The sequence below is a fragment of the Microplitis mediator genome, chromosome 5 (assembly GCF_029852145.1).
Source record: "Microplitis mediator isolate UGA2020A chromosome 5, iyMicMedi2.1, whole genome shotgun sequence".
Classification (NCBI taxonomy): Eukaryota; Metazoa; Arthropoda; class Insecta; order Hymenoptera; family Braconidae; genus Microplitis; species Microplitis mediator.
In genome coordinates this window covers 20660039-20682887 of record NC_079973.1, presented here as the reverse complement: position 1 = coordinate 20682887, position 22849 = coordinate 20660039, and the positions used below count along the sequence as shown (strand labels likewise).

The 22849-nt window shown below is 27.9% G+C and overlaps 1 protein-coding gene across 3 annotated transcripts; it reads right to left on the bottom strand.

The window, feature by feature from the left end:
* Positions 1-8115: 8115 nt before the first annotated feature.
* On the bottom strand, positions 8116-22483 carry LOC130669196 (guanine nucleotide-binding protein G(s) subunit alpha). Of its 3 annotated transcripts, none has more exons than XM_057471971.1 (12): positions 22024-22483; positions 19355-19510; positions 18687-19259; positions 17302-17374; positions 17048-17102; positions 16738-16857; positions 15952-16049; positions 12399-12453; positions 12232-12305; positions 11977-12156; positions 11475-11679; positions 8116-10440 (listed from the first exon to the last, which is right to left on the bottom strand). In XM_057471971.1, exons 3-12 carry the CDS (start codon positions 18844-18846, stop codon positions 10294-10296), a joined length of 1167 nt encoding a protein of 388 aa, XP_057327954.1. In that variant the 5' UTR covers positions 18847-19259; positions 19355-19510; positions 22024-22483; the 3' UTR covers positions 8116-10293. The 3 variants fall into 3 exon arrangements, with proteins under 3 accessions (XP_057327954.1, XP_057327952.1, XP_057327953.1); XM_057471969.1 differs by lacking the exon at positions 22024-22483 and adding exons at positions 20506-20568; positions 20647-20943 and having other exon boundaries at positions 18687-19510; XM_057471970.1 differs by lacking the exon at positions 22024-22483 and adding exons at positions 20506-20568; positions 20651-20943 and having other exon boundaries at positions 18687-19510.
* Between the last annotated feature and the right edge of the window lie 366 nt (positions 22484-22849).

Sequence of the window (22849 nt, the reverse complement as noted above, 5' to 3'; positions counted from 1 at the left end):
GTTGATATATATTATCATAGATTTATTAGAGATGTTTTTAATTAGAAATAGATAAAAAAATTTAATATCAATTCCCGTAAGGTAAGAGACCTAGTACCCGAACAGGAACTAGTACCTGATCACTCATCTATTAGTATATTTATATTTAGTAAAATTTAGTAAATATAGATATACAAATACATGGAGTGATCGGGTACTGGGTCTCTTACCTTATAGTTTAAAAAAAAATTGAAAGTCGATTTACATAATGATAACTTTGAATTTTTAATGTTTGTTTGCTCATCAGATTGACAATAAAAATAAAAGGTAAAAAAAAAAGTATATTTTAAATATTTTAATGCAGCAAAAATATGAACTTCATAAGTTTGTCGTTAAAATTTTCAGTATTATTTCCAGGGGTGTACAAAAAGCCTTTAAATCACCCAAGTAGCGCAGACAACTTTAAGACGTCATAAAGATGTCTTCTAAAATGACAAAACAAATTTTTTTTTGTCTCAGTCAAGTGTTTTTTACATATAAATAAGACGTATAGATGTTGGTTCTAGGAGTCATAGGAAATTTGTGTTCTTTATCCCATTAGTTGTAATTTACTTTTTGTCTTCACTTATGTCAAGTCTTTTTAAGCAGACATAATTTTGTCAACATTTTGGTGGCTTATCGATAAGTCAAGAAACAGCCTGAAAAACATGAGTATGAATGTAGCAGATATCAGGCAATTTATAAATTTTAAATAAATAAATTCACATAATGAAATTACAAAAAATGCAAGTACTGGTTTTTCGATTATCTATCCAAGTAGAACAATTGGTTTTGTGGCATCTATAAGATAGAAGTTTTGATGCTATTTTTGACTTATCGATAAAGCACCAAAACGTTGACAAAACGATCAAAAATTTATGTCACCAAAAAACATCTGCTTAAAAAACTTGATACAATAAGTAACGATAAAAAGTAAATTACAAATAATTATCAAATATGTCATCTAAATGATTTTTAACTTCCCGCTAAGAAAATTGTAAATTTTCAAAAATTTAGGAAGTTATTGGTTTCGGTCCGATTTACGAAAACCGAATTTCTATCAGATCTTGACATTTCGAGATTCTAGGAAGCTATTCTGACTAATTTCACGATGATGTCCGAGTGTATGTATGTGTGTACGTACGTACGTATGCATGTATGTAAATATTCATAACTATTGAACGAATGAACCGATTTTGATTTTTGAGGTGTCATTCGACGCGGCTTGTCAATATCTTGAAGCTGTAAAAATTTGAACTTAATCGGTAGGGTCTTATTTATATAAAAAATATTTGGTTTCGAGATAAAAACAATTTTGTCTTGTCCTTTCAAAAGACATATTTAAGATGACTCTGTGCTACTTGGGTAAGTATGCATTTTTTATTTTCATTCTTAAATTTTATTTATTTATTCGAAATTTAAAAAATATATCTCATAAATGTCACAAAGTCAAGTGTGCGACTTGAGAGTAGTTAAAAGTTTACGAATAATTAAATTTGATAATAATAATAATAATAATAATTAAAAAAATAAAAATGATGATTAGTCTTGATAAAATAAAATATCTTGTTGAAAACAAGGTAAAATAAAAGTATGTATCGTTAAAACGATAAAACATTTATTATTTAAAGACATACGATGAGTATTTTATTGTATTTTTCTATTTTTTTATTATAATTTAATATTTTTAGTAGATTTGTTTTCAAATTAACACGCAAACGTATGATACAGCTCCACAGCTCATCTTAATTTCACTCGTTTTTTATTAATCCATTTAAATACTTTTTTATAATCATTATTTTATACTCATTAATCATTAAAATCATTTATTAATATTTTTTAATTAATATTTTATTCGTGCGAGGACATATACATTTCGATATATATATGTCTTCATATTTATATCAGAGTCCATAATACACATAGTACACATTTTATATTGTTTATTAATTAATTACTTAATTAAGTAATTAATTAATCGGATACGTATTTCGAAAGCCATTCTATATGACTTGCACATTGTACAAATTATACGATCATATTGTTTGTATAATTATATATATATATATTTTTTTTAGATTTATTATTTATAATCTTTAGTTTATTCATTCATTTATATGATTCTCGGACTCGGAATCCTGAAAATCATTTAATTTTTTTAAATTAATTACTTTGCATAGATTTTATAGATTTAAATATCTATCAATCATATATTTAATTGCCAATTAATTGGCGGATCCAAATTACGGTAATCTACCGAATTTTACCGCAATTTACGGCATTTTACAGTGATATACGGTAATTTTTACCGTAAGCAACGTATGTTTTTTTATTTTTACAGGTTTTACAGTGCAATACTTCACTTTACGGTACAATACCACAGAATTGCTGCAATTTTACAGTAAATTACCGTTCTCTTACTGCAAATTTTTGGGAAAATAGCGTATTATTGCCATAGAATCCCAAAAATTTACCGTAAAGTACCTCAGAATCCAGTATTTTACCGCAATTTACGGTATTGTACAGTGAATTACCGTCAAATCCAGCAATTTGCCGTAAATTGGGGCATTTTTACCGTAAGCACTGTATGTTTTTTTTTATTTTTACAGTTTTTACAGTGCAACACTTCACTTTACAGTAAATTACTGTTCTTATACTGCAAATTCATGGTAAAAAATACCGAACGTATACCGTAAAATACCTTAGAATACAGTATTTTACCGCAATTTACGGTATTGTACAGTGAACTACCGTCAAATCCAGCAATTGACCGTAAATTGGGGAATTTTTACCGTAAGCACTGAATGTTTTTTTTGTATTTTTACAGTTTTTACAGTGCAATACTTCACTTTACAGTAAAAGACTGTTCTGATACTGCAAATTCATGGTAAAAATACCGTACTTTTACCGTAAAATACCTTACAATACAGTATTTTACCACAATTTACGGTATGGCACAGTGAATTACCGTCAAATCCAGCAATTTGCCGTAAATTTGAGCATTTTTACTGTAAACACTGTGTGTTTTTTTTTATTTTTACAGTTTGTACGGTGCAATACTTCACTTTCCTGTGAAATACCGCAGAAATGCTTAAATTTTACAATAATGTACCAGTCTCTTACTGCAAATGTGCGGTAAAAATACCGCAGAATACTGTATTTAGCTATAAAATACCGTAAATCTTCCAAATACCGTAAATTACGACAAATTATGGTAATTTTCCGTAATTCGGATTCGCCAGGAATTGTTAATTAATTTATTATTATACTTTTAGTTCACATGAACATTTTTATATTCAAACAGTCATCACAGAATGAGAATGAAATATTATGTTTTATTATTATTTTTTAAATCAATTTTTATAATTTGATAATCTAAAAAATTAATACAATTAAATATATATATATATTTATAATAATAATAATAATAATAATTAATTAATTAATTAATCACTCGATATCCCAAACACACGGGCATAACATTCATAATTTATTAAATTCATTCAAGTAATTATATATATATCTTCCATATATATTAATCATTTATTAAATTCACGTAAATGATACCGTTAATTTAAATAATTCAACGAACCGAATATGAAATCATTAATTAAACTACTAATGAACTTTTAAATATTTATCAGTTTAATTATTATCAGTAACGTGAATTTATTAAATTTAAATTAGTCTACTTAATTATAATAATTAAAACCATTAATTGTTTGTAATTATATTTTAATGGCATTTATTTACTTAATAAGTTATCATTAATTAATAAATAATTATTAAATTAATAAAATAAATAATTAAAATGATAAATTAAAAATCTCGCTTATTATTATTTATTATTTTTAGGGAGCAGCGAGATTTTATTTTTTACGATTGAGTGAAAGAACATGATTATTTTTTTTTTTCTACTACATGATACTGAATTTATTAAACCACATTGAGATCGCTATTTTGTATTGACAGCGGCATATTTTATTTATTATCATTACTTTGCATCACCGGATATTTATAATATATATTCATTTATTTATTTATGTTTTATTTTTTTTATTTTTAATCATAATCAATTTATTTTTTTTTTATTTCTATCAAGAAATATTTGCTATAAATACCAATTGTAATTTTTAATATTTAATTATAATTTATATTCCATTCATACTTTATGTTATCAACATCTATATTAATTTACTTGATTTATTACTCCTTTTATAGCATTAATTGCTTTTAAGTCGTATTTATTTTCATTTTTATTATTCTATACTCTAAATAATTTTGTTAGATTCTTTTTTCATATATTTTCTCCTAATAGGAAAGAATAGGTACGAGAAATAGCAGAATAAAAATTGATGGAAACTTTTAAATTTTCCTTCAAATTTAAATCTCTTATTTATTTTCCCTCCTTTATCGCCCGGCAGCAAAAGATAAATAATATACATATATATATTTGTAAAAAGATATTTTATAATATAATAAATAATAAATCATCGATTGTTCTCGCCTCGGTGATTATTAAAAATTACACATTTATCTATAATATTTTTTAAAACTCTTGTATTATAATTCATTTTTATTCATGGTAATAAATTAATATGTACAGCGTGCAATTACTGATGATAATTACGAGTACATAAACAATATAAATCAATAAATATAAATATTCATAAATTTATTTAGTGGCTGATTCTACGAACAATTATAATGAGGCACAAAAAATATATTTTTTTTAATCCTTTAATTTTTTTTTCTTCTCATTGCTGCAATTACGTTACGATTTATTAATATATTCATTTTCAAATCCAATTAAAAGATTTTAATACTTTTTTTTATGACTTTTAAAATAAATTACTAATCAAATAGATATGACTTTTTTGTGTTGAATGCAACTACAGAAAAAATAGGATAGACTGCAAGAGTAAAATATATAATATCAATCATGATCTATTAATACACATACATATTATTATTATTTATTATTATAATTATTATTATTATTATATTTAATATAAATATTAATAGGACACAATTGTATGTTGCATTCAAACATCAATGTTTTGATTTTAATCACAGACTTAAATTTTTTATGGTTCAAGTAATGCTAGTTTTTAATTTATTTTTTTTTATTATAATTTATATATATATATATATATTTTTATAATTTAATAAATGTATAATTATAATTACAAACATTGCGTAATTGATTGTGTGATATATATGATAAAATTATATCTCTAACATCAACGTGATTTATAATTGATCTCAATGTCGTACATTCGCTCTAATTTATTATAATTTTTTTTTTTTTATTAATAAAATTTATTGAAATTATTAATTATCATTTTTATAAATCATATAAACGTCCGTAGTGCCATTTAATGATAAACAATTATATACTTTCAATAGATCAATTAATATATTTATTAATAATTGATCTTTTTATTTCATTGCTTTAAAATTAAATAAATAAACTTTCAAAAAAACCGCAAGTGCAATTAAATTATTACTAATTACGCGCGTTAAATATATCAAATATTTTTCATTTACTCCAATTATCATATACATAATCACTTTCTACAATTAGTTTTTTTTTATTTAATAATTACATTATTAATCAATTTTATTATATAAATTCAATGACAATAATAGATATTAAATTTTTTTTTAATCAATTAATTATTGATAACGAGAGTAATAACCCGAGTACTTCTTAGTGATAAATAAAAGAAGCTATGGAAGTTTATCAATGTGTTGATAAGAAACAATTAATATACAAGAAATTAATAATAATATTAATGATAATTAATTAATTAATTGCAATAACAATTTAATTGATAACCAACCGCTTAAAACAAATTTTTAATAATTTTTTTTTATTTACATAATTATAGAATAGAGGTACCGTTTTTGGTCACTTTAGGCCCAGTTTTGGACACCTCTGATTAAAAACTCCGATTGGATTTGATAGAAAAATTCTAATCGAATTTAATCGGAATTAGTCCGATTAAAAGTTAATCAGAAATCGAAAAAAAAAATTATGATTTTTTGATCGAATCCGATTGCAAAAATCTCTATCAGATTTAATTGGAAAATTCATTATTTTACGATTAGATCCGATTCATATGATTGAAATTTTTTAATCAGATTCGATTGAAAAATAATAAAAATTTTTTTCAGATTGAAATCTAAACGAATACTTGGAACGCTCCCGAGCAATTCCGATTGAATGTTTGTTTCCGATTAAATTTCAATCAGATTTAATCGAAGTTTGTAATCAGGGACTTGAAAAATTAAAAAAAAAATAATGTGTAAAAGACGCAATGACGTAATTAATTTTTAAAACTTTTTCATTAATTAAAATAAAGTATGAAATGTCCAAAAATGGAGCAGTGGCCACAAGGTACTTCTACTCTAATTCATATTAATTGGAACTACGAACGGACGTTATACAAATGAATTCGCACTCACGCAATTTATCTTAGCAATTAAATAAAACAATAAATAAGTTATTGACTTTGTAAAATAATAATGTGCTTATAAATTTCGTTAACTTTTAAAAATATAAAAAACTTTATACTTGTGCGATTGGCATAAAAAATTAACATTATTTCTAATAATTAGTATTTATTATATTTTTAATACTTTCTCACTTAAATTTTTTTACATCCACTCACATTTTAATTTTTATATAATTTATTTATTTTTTTTTTTATCAATAATGGCATCGATAATAGAATTACATTTAAAAGTATCTATGATTATTATTATTATATTAATTGCATGTGTTTTATATTACTTTTTATCTGATAATTTAGTTAATTAAGAGCCAAATTCAGAGTTCACGTCATCTTTGTATTTTTCAAAGCTCATCATTTTTTTTTTTTTTATAAGTAACTATTTATTATTTATTATCATGATAATGATAATGCTTTAATAATTAACCGTAAAACAAATTCTTTTTTTTTTCACGCGCTAACATAAAACATTTTTGTGCCAAATATTTAATTAAGCTCGCATTGCATAAATATCCATATAAATATATATAAAAAAAAGAAAAAAGAAAGAAAGTAAACTAAAATGCATGACTCAATGTTTATAAAACTATTAAATTGCACGTGTGTATTGCGGCAAATGAATTTTAAAAAAAGTAAATTGCGCGTAGCAAAAAATGTTATTAAAAAATGATTGAAATTTAATTAATTTTAGTAATTCATTAAATAATAACAATAAATATCATTTATTTTAATAAAATTGTATAATAAATGTGCGTATTCGTGCGCGCTCGCTTGCTTACAATACCACCGTATACATATGTCTAATTTATATATTATATTTATTTATTTTGTGGATGGTATATATAATAATAATGAATAATAATATTAATATATTATACGAACAAACATAATTTAATATATATAACTAACATTTATAATTTATTATAACTTAATTTACATTAATTACGGTAATTATTTCACTTCTTTTTTTTTACGTATAAAAATTTTTTCACAATGCATTACTCCTTTTTTTTTATTCCATTTTTTAACCGACCTCAACATATACACGTAATAATTAATTCCATAACGCGACTCATCACGTTTTATTATTATTATTATTATAATAATAATAATATTTTAAAAGTGTACTTTATTATTATTATCAACTGTTATTATTTTTTTAATTGCATGCGTGCGCGCACGTAAGTGTTATTTATTATGAAAAATATTGCTAAAGTTTAAAATATTAATATATATGTGTATATATGTATATTAAAAAAAAAATATCTCATTCTTTCATTTAAAACATGTACACAATTTTGTACACATATACACACTACACACATAATATTCATCTTTATATATATAATTATATTTTTATCATACACATATATTCCATTTTTTGGAAGAGTCGATAAAATTGTTTGAATTTAAACAAAAATCTACAATAAAATCGACTTTGTTTTATTTATTTATCTAATTTATTTTATTAGAAATTTAAAAATTCATTTCTTCGTGTAAATAAATCGTCGAAGAGATGTTGGAACCTCCCTCTGGGCCCGCATCAATCTCCTGACCGGCGGTGGGTTTTTAAATTACGAATTTTTTTACCAAATTATTATTTACAAATTCACTCAGTTTCGCTGACCGATTGTTTGCGTAAAAAAAAATTTTTATTTTAAGAACTAAACAAAAATAAAAATAAGTTGGTATTTATAAGTTAATATAAACAATTTTACAATTGATCTAAACACAATTGAATAAATAAATTATTTATAATAATTGATTTTACAATCACTCTGTTTACAATTAAAGTACCCACACTTCTAAAAAAAAAAAAACACTCCTTGAAATACTGTAAAATCTCACAAAATACTTATTCATTTTTTTTTTTTATTATAGAAAATTGTAATCTTAAGACTTTAGCGAATGTGTCGTTTTATTTGGTATATAATTAAAAAAATTTATTGAAGACTGTTTTAAAACGTTAACAGAGATTCAATAGTGTAATAAACGCGGTCATATTATTTAAAAAAAATAAAAAGAGATTCATATTCACAATAATCATAATTATAAACTTTATATATATTTATATATTATTTAAAATTCACTTCGAAGGAGTTAAGTTACTATTGAAAAAAAAAACAAAACAAAACAAAGTAATACAATAACAATTGTGATGTACAATGAAGTTAAAAAAAATGTATTGAATAAAGTAAATTACTTTAAAAATAAAAACATTCATCCAAATAATTTTAAAAAACTACCTCGCAAACACACGTTCAATATCAATTAATATTTCACTTGCCCACCAGTAAAAACACGTGGTTCTTTTTATACGAATTATAAATATTGTTCGACGAGGTAACGAATCACAGTGTGTTAAGTGGGGATTTACAAGAGAAAACAAAAGTTATTAAAAATAACTGAGATGAAATAATAATTAAAAATAAATAATTATTTTTGTTGCTTTTCGGCGAGCCTCTATAATACAATTATTGTATTTAAATGTTGACGTTTAATTTAAATAAAATATCTAAATACAGTCGACTACCCGTCATAAGCCTGATCTAGGGGACGCAGAAGAAATTTTTATTTAAATTTCAGTCTCTCTACTACCGTGCGTTTAGTTTTATTATCGACTACTCGTTATAAGCCTGTTTTATTGTATGGGATTTTAAACGTCATATTTACGTTTTGTTACGTACGTCAGTATCCCGATTTTTCTAGTGCTTATAGCGATTAAATAAATACTTATCTTTTTACACTAATAATAATTGTAATGGAAAAAATTATAATGACAGCGGTATTAATTACAGTAACAATAATAATAATTGCTATTGACCAACATAATGATCAATAAAACTTTTAAATTGTAACAAAAGCTTTAATTGTAATTAATCATTACAATTATCGACAATAAATTATATTTTACTTAATATTTATTAAATTATCCGCGAAACATCGATAGTAAATTTTCATTATTAATTTTGATATTTTGTTCCTATTGGTAGTTTATAATTTAGACAGTTTTAACGGATGCTTGTAACGGGATGTCTGATACGAAACTCATAAAAGTGGTTAAGTAGGGGAATCTGGACTCAGTAGCTGCCGATTGAAGGGACGAGGCTTATGACGGGTAGTCGACTGTACAATAAAATAATATAAATTTAAAATAACGAATAGAAAAATTTAAAATATAAAATATCTGCCGGCCGATCAAGGAGAGGAATTCGTTAATTCGATTTTAATTAAATTTAACCCTCCATTATTAATTTGATTTGGTGAAGCTTCTCTTCGGAGACAAGATTAATTTTTTATTATTATTATTTAAAGATGTAATTAAATATGCCACGAATGACATTGACCCATCACTGCTCGTACATTAAATGTATATTAATTATTTTTACGTGTACGCATTTATAATTAATTATTATTATTATTTTTTAAATTATAATTATTATTAATTTTCCATCGGTCTCTCTCTCTCTCTCTCTCTCTCTCTTTATTTATCTATGTCTCGATAAATTGAAAGTACTTTTATCTCGACAGTAATATAATAGTTGCCTAGATATTTGGCGTTAATTCATTTAAATCTTTCTTTTTCTTTTGTTACTATTGTTAGTTTTTTTTTTTTACTTAAATTATATTTATTTATTTATTTATTATTATTATTATATTTTTTTTGTTAATTCGAGGCAATGTAGAGAGGATTGTGAATGGAAAATAATTTAAGTTGGGCAGACGACACTAATTGTAAGCAACGGCAGGAATGAAGTCACAAGAGCTCATATTGACGCAGATGCATACGTTGAATTATGTCACGACAGTCATTGAATACTCTCTTGATGTTTTCCGTGTCGACTGCGCACGTAAAGTGTGGGTAACAGTAATGTTTTCCATCTCCACTTGCTGTACTTATGCGCTGAAATTATAATTAACACAAATATTTAAAATTAATTATAATACCAATTTCAGTGTTGATAGTTTCAAAATATATGTGTTTGTTAAAATATTTCGGGTATAATTAAAGGCACACTGGATCCTTATTAGTAATTAATTTATAAGTTATAGTACGGTGGTTTCATGCACTAGAATTTTATTTAAAAGTATGTAAAAAAAAATCCTAGTACGTCCTTATAGTTTCTGGTACCGTTTCTGAGAACCATAATGGCATATAAAAAAATTCAAAATTTTAATTCTTGAATTTTTAATTGAAAAGAACATCGATTAATAATCAAAATTTTTTTTTTCGCCCTCAAGATCTAAGGGATTGGTACCAGGAACCATAAGGGCGTAAAATTTATCTTTTATCTGAAGAAATAGTTTTCATTTAAAAGTATCAGTAAAAAAAATTCTAGTACGTCCTTATAGTTTCTGGTACCGTTTCTGAGAACCATAAGAGCGTAGAAAAAATTCAAAATTTTAATTCTTGAATTTTTAATTGAAAAGAACATCGATTAGTAATCAAAATTTTTTTTTCAGCCCTCAAAATCTAAGGGATTGACAGCAGGAACCACAAGGGCGTAAAATTTTTTTTTTATCTGAAGAAATAGTTTTCATTTAAAAGTATCAGTAAAAAAAATTCTAGTACGTCCTTATGGTTTCTGGTAACGTTTCTGAGACCCATAATGGCGTAGAAAAAAATTCAAAATTTTCATTTTTCGATTTCTGAATTTCTAATTGAAACGAACATCGATTAGTAATAAAAAAGTTTTTTTATCCGCCCTTAACATTTAAGATCTATTCAGACCAATTCTGCAATAATTTTTAAGTTTTATATTAACTATTGTAGAATTGGCCTGAGGATGCGGGTGCATTGAACCAGCGACATATCACCAATAAATTAATTACTGATAAGGATCAGTTGTGCCTCTAATTATATCCAAAATATATTACTGATTTCTTAATTATTCTAAGTATATAAATAATTTTTTCATAAAACAAAAAACAACTTACAAGAAATTCATCTCGTATAAAATATTTAGCTCGTATTACATCAGGTGCTTCTGTTGGTTCCGCAACGACACCAGGTTCAACTGGCGTTTGATATCGTGAAAAATCAGGAAAATAATCCTCCAATTTATGTTTACCTGCTTTCACTTTTTCAGCTAATAAATCTTGTTTATTCAAGAATAAAATTACTGATATCGTTCGAAGCCACCTGTAACAAAAAAAGTTTAAAAAAAAATAGTAGCTTATAAATATTAATTATTATCCTAAAGTTAGCAGACAATTAACAATTTTCGGATCTTTGTTTCTACAATTCAATTAAAAAAAAATGTGCACATGTAGAAAAGTAAAAAAACTATAAGTGCAATTTTTTGAAATATTTTTTTTTTTATAATTTATCGTTTTTAAAAAAATCAAAAAATTATTAAACGTCAACTAATTCCAGTATCATATTTAATTTAGTAATCAATTAAAAAAAAATATATATATATAAATAGATATATATTACCGATTATTCCAAATACTTTTAAATAGATCAAGACTTTCTCTTAATCTCAATTTTGTTGGATCTTCCCTGAGTACCATATTATAACTACTGCATGCAGTGACAAATATAATTGCTGTTACATCATTGAAACACTGTATCCATTTTCTTCTTTCATCTCGTTGCCCGCCGACGTCAAACATACTTTAAAAAAAAGTGTTTATTTTAATAATCGTATATAAAGAGCTTTGTAATAATTAATAGCCAAAGTAAACTTACTGAAAATTGACTTTGTCGACTTGAAACCGCGTTTCGAATATACCGGAAGTAAGAACTCGACATCTTAAGATATCCTTTTAAAAAAGTAAGCAAAGCAATTGTTAATAAAATTATTTTTAAAAATATTTTTAAACATAAAGAATATTATAATTAAAATAAAAATGTACCTGTTCAGTTGGTGAGTAATCTGGTTTTTTTACAATGGCAACCTTATCTAAAAAGCTGAAAAAATAAAATAAATAAATAAGTAAAAGATAAATTAAAACAAATACTTTATAAAATATAACAATTATCTTATTGTATATTCAAAATTAATAAAGATATGATAATTAAATTAAAAATAATCGTTTTTTTATTTCATCATTTTATTGTTATTATAATATTTAAAAAAATATGAAATAAAATAAAAACAGGTCGGATATAAGAGAATACTGAAGAGTGTGGAAGAATAAAATTGGAGGATAGTGAGCGATGGCAAGAGGACGAGGAGGTAAATCGATCGATGCCAGCAGTAGCAGCCGCGGTGGTGGTGCTCTACCCTAACCCCGAGTTTCTCTATTCGCTCCATACTCCATAACAGCCTTATTCTCGGTGACCGAGCGAGCGAGCGAGCGCTACATCTACACCCCCACATACTTTACTAGTCTTTATATATATATTTATATAGTTTGGTGTAGTAGTAAGAGGCCCTTCTACACCTTCACTTCTTGTTCTATACTTATACACTATTACACTAGACTACACACTTTACCTCTATCCTGAGATATATATCATTAGACATACATACTATAAATATATATATATATATGTATAATACAATATCACATAATGTAAGTACATACGAGATATAACATGTACATACCAGTAAAAGGGAGTATAAAGACAAACCCCAGCAATTGATGATAATACCGAGAAGCTAAACCCAACAATAACTAATAACTATCTATAAATCACTATTGTCGGATTAATTAATAACAGAATTCTCAGCATTGACATGATTACATCAACTTTATTATCCTCAATACTGGATTATTATTTAATGTTAACATTTATGTATGAGGTTTGTTACAAATATACTGTAAAAAGAGATGATCCTAAAGTTAGCAGAAAATTAACAATTTAAAAATTTTTTTTTCAACAGATTAATTACAAAAAAAAAACTAAAAATATGCACATGTAGAAAATTTAAAAAACTACAAGTGCAATTTTTAAAAATTTATTTTTTTTTATAATTTATCGTTTTTAAAATAATCAAAAAATTATTAGACGTCGGTTAACTACAGTATCATAAAAAGAGCGGTGTTAAAAATGGACTCGATTTAATACCACGCGGTGGTAAAATGAAATAACACCGGTGTAATTTCGCGGTGTTAAATCGATGTAAAAAGAAATTCCACGCATAGAAATTAGAAAAAAAAATGTATTACATAAAAAAAAATATAAAAATTTAATCTGGAGGAAATTATAATTTTGCTATGTACTTATTTATATTATACGTAATTTATGTAAAAATTACACAATTTTACGCCCACCATTTTAATCACCAATAATTGAATTAATTAATAAAAATACTGTGTTAACTGTAGTGATCGAGTACTTAAAAATATTCACCAAGTAAAATTTTTGAACACCGGGAAATTTTTTTAACACCGGTAAAGAATATTCACACCGGCGGCGGCATTATTTATCACCGCTTTCGGTGTTGAAATTTAACACCGAAAATTTTAAGACCTACACCGCCTGGACTTACCCCGGTTTTTTTTTACAGTGTATACATATAAGCATATAGAATATTTATTGGCTATTGGTATTTAATTTAAAATATAAAAATATTTTATGATGATTTTCGTATTACGAAATAGATTTTAAATATGATAAATTTTGATGAATAAGCCTCAAGGGAAAAAGATGATGTATGGGTAGACAAGGGGATCTGAGTAGAACAAGTGTACAAGGAAAAACCGGCACGAGCTTTTACTTATATCTATATTATATAATATATATATATATGTATACTTGTGAGTATCTACACGCTTCTTCAACATTTTCGATACTTTTCTATAAATATCACTCGCTATTTATAAACGACAGCCTTTTCGTTTCCCGCAGCAGCTTCTCTATCCAACAAACGGGAAAAGAAAAACGGGATGAACGTTAAATTGCCGAGGGTAAAGCTCACATTGTTTATTCATATAAAAATATTTATTTTTATTCAAAATCACAACTTTTTTTCTTTTACTAAATTAGCTGGGATGTTACTATTAATTTCGAGGTTCAAAAATGTTTACAGCTGTTTCATTTTAGTAAATAATTTATTTATCAATTGTTTGTAATATCGTGTGTTAAACTGACTAATTAAAAAAAAAAAACTTGCATATGTTACAATACAAGCTATAAAGTTGCATCTATTGCGGGGGATACGTATAAAACTGCAGCTAAAAATAGTTGTCGGTTGGTATAATTAAAGCATTGAACAATATGAGCGCGCGAAAACAAGTCACAAGGTATCGTATATATAAACATAATATCCACTGGTGAGTTGTTACATTGGGTATATAGGTAGGAAGAAGCGTTTGTAATGAACTGACATTATAAACTGGCCATAAAAGTCATAGGCAATCGAGACAAGGTCATATACATATAATAAGAAAACAAGATTATACGAAACTTGGTGTCTATGATGATAAAAAATATGAAAAAAATAAAAAACTATTAAATAAAAGTATAAATCAAAATGAATAAATAAAATAAAAAAATAAAATATATATGTTATAATAGAGGGAACATTATTTTAATTTATCATATCTTATAAATTACATTATCTGGTAATAAAAGTCAAAACAATGTAACTAAAAATGTTGATAAAAAATTTTTTTAAAGCTTGCCGTCAAATAAAAGTAGATCGTACTGGCATATACTGTGTATGTATATATATATGTATGTATGTATGTATAATATATACTATTATGCAAAGCGATTACCTCGTTGAGAGATATTGTCTCAGTTATTGGCGACAAACGACTCTAGCAAACTAATGCCTCTACTCAGTATGTACCCCGCAGTGTCCCTCTATCAACCACCTTGCCATTCTTCTGTACATATATCTATATATATTCCACCACCTACTGGGAATTTTACTACATCATCGTCGATCCCGATACAACATATTCACGAATAAATTATCCGACGGTTTTTTAAACCATTTTTTTTTGCGTATCGTTAACAACGAGACATTTTATCGCACGTTTAATCTTACATTGACTAAGTATACTGATGATTATTAAGAAGAAAGAGAAGGAGGAGAAGAATAAATGAAGAAATGATGGATAAGAAAAAAGCTGCGAAAAGTAAGAGGTAATATTAAGAAATGGTAATGAGAAGAACAGAGACCGGGAGGAAGTAAAAATCGAGAGCGTAGGCGGTATAATAAGTATTCACCATATTTTTTTAAATATTTTTTTATCTCCAATGTGAATACTATCGTGCCGCAACGCCTACGTTATCGCCCTTTTTATCATGATCACAGATATCAGACCGTGTCGCGCGCTACTTGATAACACAGCAACTTTGTTAAAGACACACGAATTTTTTTTTTTAATAAAACGTATGACGACAAATATTTTTACTATCTTGTTAATACTAATTTACATATGTATTTTTTATTTATTACTCAATAAAGTGTCAGTTTATTTGATAATATTTTAAATTTAAATAACTCACTATTTTGCGCAGTCAATAAGTTGATACTCATTACTTCTTTCAAAACTTTGTTGCACACCCCGGTCTTTCCACAGCGCCTCGACTATTTCATAAAATTCCTGAAAGTAAATTTATACAGCTGTCATATAATTACATCTATATATAAATATATATTTTTGTATCGATAAATATAGATTGATATTAAAAGAAAAAAATATTTAAATAAATAAAAAATGAAGATTTGAATAAAAAAAAAAAAAATATAATAAGAAAGAAAAAGAATTGATGATATTGTTGACAAGTGTAGAATGGATATAACATCCATGATGTACCTAACCGAGTTTCTTGATGGTCGGTTCACCAGGTTTATAACGCGCCCGCGCGTATATCAGATTTTATTAATAAATATTCTCTTGGTTCGACGTTACTTCGATTAATCGATTGACCAAAAGCCCATTTCTGTCCTTCTATTACTGAAGCGTTGGGTTTCGGACTTAGCCATGTGTCTATCATAAAGATATACACAACATTCTATGTATATATTTATCATCATCGTTTTCCTACTCGTTCTCTTTATATTTTTACATTTATTTTATTTATATCTATACATATACTGGCGATTAAAAAAATTTTTTTAAGCTCCACTAATGCTGAATCTTTTACGTATTCATTTTTTAGGCCGTATATAAATATAATGATAATAATAATAATATAAATATGTATGATTGTACACGTGTACTCTAATTTTATGTAGCAACGTAAAAAATAAATAATATTGTGGTACAGAAACGGCGACTGCTGACTCACCGGAGGGTAATCAAAGTCTGGGGAAGACGATACATCCAACACGTAGTCAACTTTACTTTGATTTGATGGATCCTCAAGTGTCACAGGTGGCACCAATGTGCTCATACAACCTGTTATCGTCTGAAATAAATTTTATCATATATAATATATTTGTATACGTATTTTTTTTTTATTTAATATATAGTTGATCGTTATTTTATCATCGTAATTCAACAATTGAGATGTCATTAATAAATTATTACTGATAAAAAAATTTATCATACTTTTTTTTTTAAATATATATATATATATATTTATTATAAACACTTACCACGATAGCATCTCGTATGTTTTTCTTTATATCCTCAATTTTTTGACGCTTCTCCCTATTAATCATTGATAAATTTAATTCAATTAATTAATAACTAATCATAATTATTGGCAATAAAATTGTTTGTGTTCTCATGAATTAAAAATTGTCGAGAAATTTAACAGATTTAGAAAATCGTATTGTCCAATCAAATGTCACAAGTGGGATAATAAACAAAAAAAGGCAAATAAATAATAATAAAATTAACAACTCACGTTTCACTGAAGCCATTGACGTGCAATATCCTCATTTGTTTGACGATAGTACTTTTACCGGACTCACCCGCTCCTGTAAACATCAATTGCAGTTATTAATTTAAATTACAATAAGTACCACAATACATTCATAGCATAATTATTTTAAATAATTAATAATTTATTATAATCAATCCTCAATAAAATAAAAATAAGTACACCCTTTATTCTACGGCTACACAAAAAAAAAGGATTTCTTGCCGCAAGAAAAATTTTGCATTTTCAAATGAAAACAAAAATTTCCTTAGGACTAGAAGAATCTTCTCAGCTCAAAAAATTTTTTCTTGGCTCAAAAAAAATTTCGTTTTCAATTCATGATGCAAAAAATTGTTTTTAAAGCGAGTAAAAATTATTTGTACCAAGAAATTATTTTTTCTGTGTAGTTAACGTTGATAAAATTTTAATAACCGATCGATTTTTTTTTATTATCAATAAGTTTCTATAAATATATATTTGTCATGATTATTATTTGCCGTAAAACCTGGGAGAACCAACTACTCATGTCATATATGATAATTATATGCCAAGGAATAATGTCGTCGACAGCTGTTGCTTCTTCTTCTTCTTCTTCTTGCTCTTGTTGGTCGTCTCCGTCATTCGCGGGTAGAAACTCAGTACAGCTTATGCTTATGCTTCAGTTATGCTGTTGCTGTTGGTATACGACCCCCCTGTCATACACAAGACGTAAGGCTCTTGGATCCAATTGGAACATCGTCCGTGATGATGTATATTAGTATATATATACACGTAGTGTCGTATATAAAACGCACCGTTGCAAAAATAGAAAGTTGAGAGAGAATTTATGCCACAGTTGCGGATGGTTGTTTGCCTCGTTTCGATTAAACCAAACTAACTACATAACTCTCAGTATACATGACAAAAAAAATTCATATTATTTTTTACTTTTTACTCATTTCCATTCATACTATTTAATCATTCATCCATTCACCCATCCAATAATCTATCCATCCATTCTCTTATCCATTCATCCATTCCTTTACTTATCCAACCATCCATTCATCCATGCATTTAATTATCTTAATTTAATTACATCAATTATAATATTAATTAATTAATTAATTAATCAATCGATCAATAATTCATAATTAGTATAATTATTGCAAATAATTATAACAACAACAATGATGATGTATCTGAAGATCGTAACGTTTTTCGTGCAACGAAAATAAAAAAATCATGTAATTCGACTGCTTAAGGTAAAGTTCCGGGGATTGGAGGTGGTCTAAGATTTTCGGCTGACATACCAGCATTTATATGCGAAACATTTGCGCGAAAAACGTTCTGATCTTCCAGAATATTTAATAATGTATAAAAATAAATCTTACCGAGTAACAGCAGCCGGTGGGTGGCTCTGTAGATCTGCTTGTCCTTTTGTAATTGTTTGGTAATAGCGTCTGAACGCCTCTTCTGGTTCTTATTATCATCCTGACTGGCCTTACTACTTTGGCTGCCGAAGCACCCCATGACACTCACACACAGGCCCATACACGCGTTATTTTTCTATTCCTTATTATTATTATTATTATTCTTTTACACTCAACACCACTCACTTTTGTTGCATGACAATTTCATTACTATTAATATCAGTAATATTTTTGTAAACAATATAACTAGCAATTATCTGGCTGATATTTAAACACCCACGGGTATACCGCCCGTGATTATTGCCAAAATAATAACAATAATATTATTATTATATAAACACCGATTTGGTTATTTACTCTCCCAAATAAACGAGGAATCGCACAAAAAATTACATTGTTCCCTACACTGCAGAATCAGCGATCACTGTCTGTTACAAAATATTTATTTATTAATTAATTAATAATAAAAATGAATCGAGGTATTAATAACTGACTGATATCTTTACACCATATCTCTAGCTGCACTTGCCGTATCTACTATCAATATAAATAATTAAAATTTCACTGACTAAATGTTTAAGTAAAAATATATATTTTTTACGTTTCCTATCCAGAATTATAAAATTAACCTTCACCGGCACCAACACCTTTTTCTTCTTTTTTTTTTCTTCCTCTTCCTCGTCCTCGTCTGCCCCAGGCCCCTCCACCTTCACTGGTATCCTCTTCTTCCTTCACTGGCAGACCAACGACAGCAACTAAATCACCAGCACCAGCAACAGCAACAGCTAACAACAATAATAACAATTATTATTATTAATACACCTTAACAACTTGTTCTTATCTGTTTGCTTGTCACACTAAAGGCGTCAGTATTTTTACCACGGGCGTATTTTATATTCGTAATTCCCGCCGCCTCTCGCTTTCGATCCGTTCAAAAAACAAAAAATATCTTTTTACAACCTACCCCTATTTCCCACTCTACTTATATTTTATATTTTTATTACTCTATATCTCTCACGTCTTTTTAAACCCCAGTTCCGGGGCACTTTTTTTTTTTTTTATTTTTTCCTCTACTCTGTCAAATGGGGTGACATGGAGTAGAGTTATATGGGGGATGGTGATAACCAGCGCGCGCGCGCGTTCTCTTTTATTTAAAACACCTATTACACACAATACACGTTACCTTACACTATCAACCCTTGAACCTTTACACCTTAAACTCGGTGTATTGGTGTACTTGTCAAACTATAACTATCTCACCCACTGCACACTACACTGACAGACTTGTTGGTTGGTTGTTACTCTGACTCCAGGTCTGGGTACTGTTATAACATAACACAACACAACAACGAGAGCATACTAAATTGATGTTTTGGATGGTGTAGGTGATGCCTGTTGAAGCGGCAGCCGCGTGTGTGATAGTAGTTTTAAAAAAGGGCGATTATCAACCGACCAACGTGTGACCAACGAACTGGCAGAATATATTGCTCAATATATATCATGTACCACTTTGATCAACACAATACTGTAACACCTTTTCTCTGCTATTCTGGCTGATACATTAATAATAATAATAATAATAATTATTATTATTATTAATATTATTGACACTACCACTGCTGGTAGGTCTATGTCGGTCTAGGTCGTGTACTCGATGTAAATTATTCCACACCTGATACACTCGTACACATAAATTTTTTGTTACTTATTTAAATTACTGATAATTACCGCGATTAATAAAGTAATTTTTTTTAAATTTATAAAATATTATTTGCCGCACCTCGTCGATTGCCGCTGGATTAGGTGGTGCTGCTGCCCGTGTAAGTCGGCCGCGATAGAACGACTAGATCGCGAGAAAAAATAATAAGAAAATTAAAATGAGTCAAAAAAAAAGTAGTTAAGTAAAAAATAAAAAACAAACAAACGTTTTGGTTGACTTGCCCTCTCTAATGCCACACGTTCTAATGACACTTGGAGGTCTTTCGCTGTTATTCTAAAACTTTTATTTTAGTATTAGTTATTTCTGTAAACTTTTTTACTCGGTTATTTTTTTGACTTTTCCAGTTGCTGGTTTTATATACAAGTCGCCGGCTTAACTTGGGAACGACAGATCAGTAGATGTATCAGCCGACTTACCATCAAGCCACCGAAATTATTAATAAATTTAAAGTCAACGTCCATTATAGATCATATATGTATATATTTATTTACTTATATGATCAGTTATTTAAAATTTTATGTTTTTTCTGTACCACTGTTATGTTTCATAGGACGAATCTCCATAAATAATTAATACACTTTATTACGGAGGACTTTATTTATATTTGTCCCTATCGAGTTGGAGTATTGATGACACACCTTTACTTGAATTGTTGGCGTACTGATGTAATGTGTTCAGTTTAGATAGTTAGGTAGTTAGTTAGTTAGTTATTATATGTAGTTATAAATCGAGGAGAGTGACAAGCTACGACGACAATGACGACGACGACGACAACGATGACACACGGAGGCGCGTGTTCATCGAGATACAACCTCGTCTCGTTATTTCTCGTCCCCTACTCTTTCATATATTCTGATCTTAAGTTTTACTACTGTACAGTCTAACACTCAGCAGTAATCAGCATACGACTAAAGTTTAAACATTCAAATATACTTGCTCACTATTTTTCTATCCACCTCCTCGTTATTACTCTACGCCACATATTAAACCAACACACACTTTACTTCATGTTCGTATATCAGCCTATACCGCGGTCTCACTTTATTTAAACAGCCTCAAGACTCCAACAATACCTCGTCTTGACTTTATTTTTTTATGTATGTATATATATATATATGTAAATTACACACTAGATACACCCTCTACTCCAATCCCCATTCACTTAAAAATTGTCTGCGCCAAGAATCTGACACTCGCACTTTTCCTCATAATTAATCCTCCATTTAAATAAATTTTTTTTACTCCGAAATATTTTTACTTTCTGATCTATCTAGTTTTTTAAACCTACTCCGTACTTGTATGACACTATAAATATATATCTACACACCCTAGATATTATCCATAAATGCATATATATAAATATACATATATTTATATAGATGTATTACAGAACACGCGCGCGCACGCACATTTACTCACGTATACTAGAAACGACTGACGTATGACTTGACGGTAAGTATTGTATCTCTCCCAAAGTATATATATATGTATGGCAGGTATACCTGCTATATATATATATATATATATATATTTATGTATATATTATTTAATTTACCAATTAATGTTACCAATATTTACCATCTAGCTAAAAAAGTTGGAATGTTAAAACCAGGCCTCCGAGAACGGTATCATCCCTCCGCCCTATTCGTATTTGTTATATATTTATATATATGTATTGAGGAGTGTATGTGAGTATAACAAGTGTATGTAACACGGTGAAAAAAAGAAAAAAAAAATGACGGACACAGGCCGCCCCCGCACCATACACTAGGGTCCAAGCGTTACGATCTCGTCGTCGGACGGACCGCACAAGTCCGTCGCGTGTACCTCCTCCTCGCGCCTCCCTCGCGTACTCGAACCTCGGTCTCAGGCTCGCTCGCGCCCACCTCACTCAAGGATTCCCGAGGAAACTCGCGACCGTAAAGTCCGAGGCGAGGTGTTCCCTGTAGCCAACATGTCGTCGTCTGTGTCTCTGCTGCTGCTATGCCCACCACTGCACGACGGCTCACACCACAATCACATCGCCCACCAATACAGATTGTGCCGAGCAGTCAGGCGGGCTGAAAGATTCCATACGTGTATCGATTTACCGCGGTACCCATGTCCCCGTGGGACCAATCTCCCTATTGCATCTCTATAACAAGTTTATATGTACAACGCATGCTCTTGCTATTTAATCCACGGGTTTTATGTCATTTTTATACAGCACTGCCGCTTACTGTCGACGAACTAACAGTTCGAGGATCGATCGGTTCATTTCGGCTGTTATCAATATACGTATACACATATAGATATGTATATATACTGTAAAAAGAGCAATGTTAAAAATGGACCCTATTTAACACCGCGCGGTGTTAAAATTAAATAACACTGGAGTAGGCGGTGTTAAATCGGTGTAAAAAAA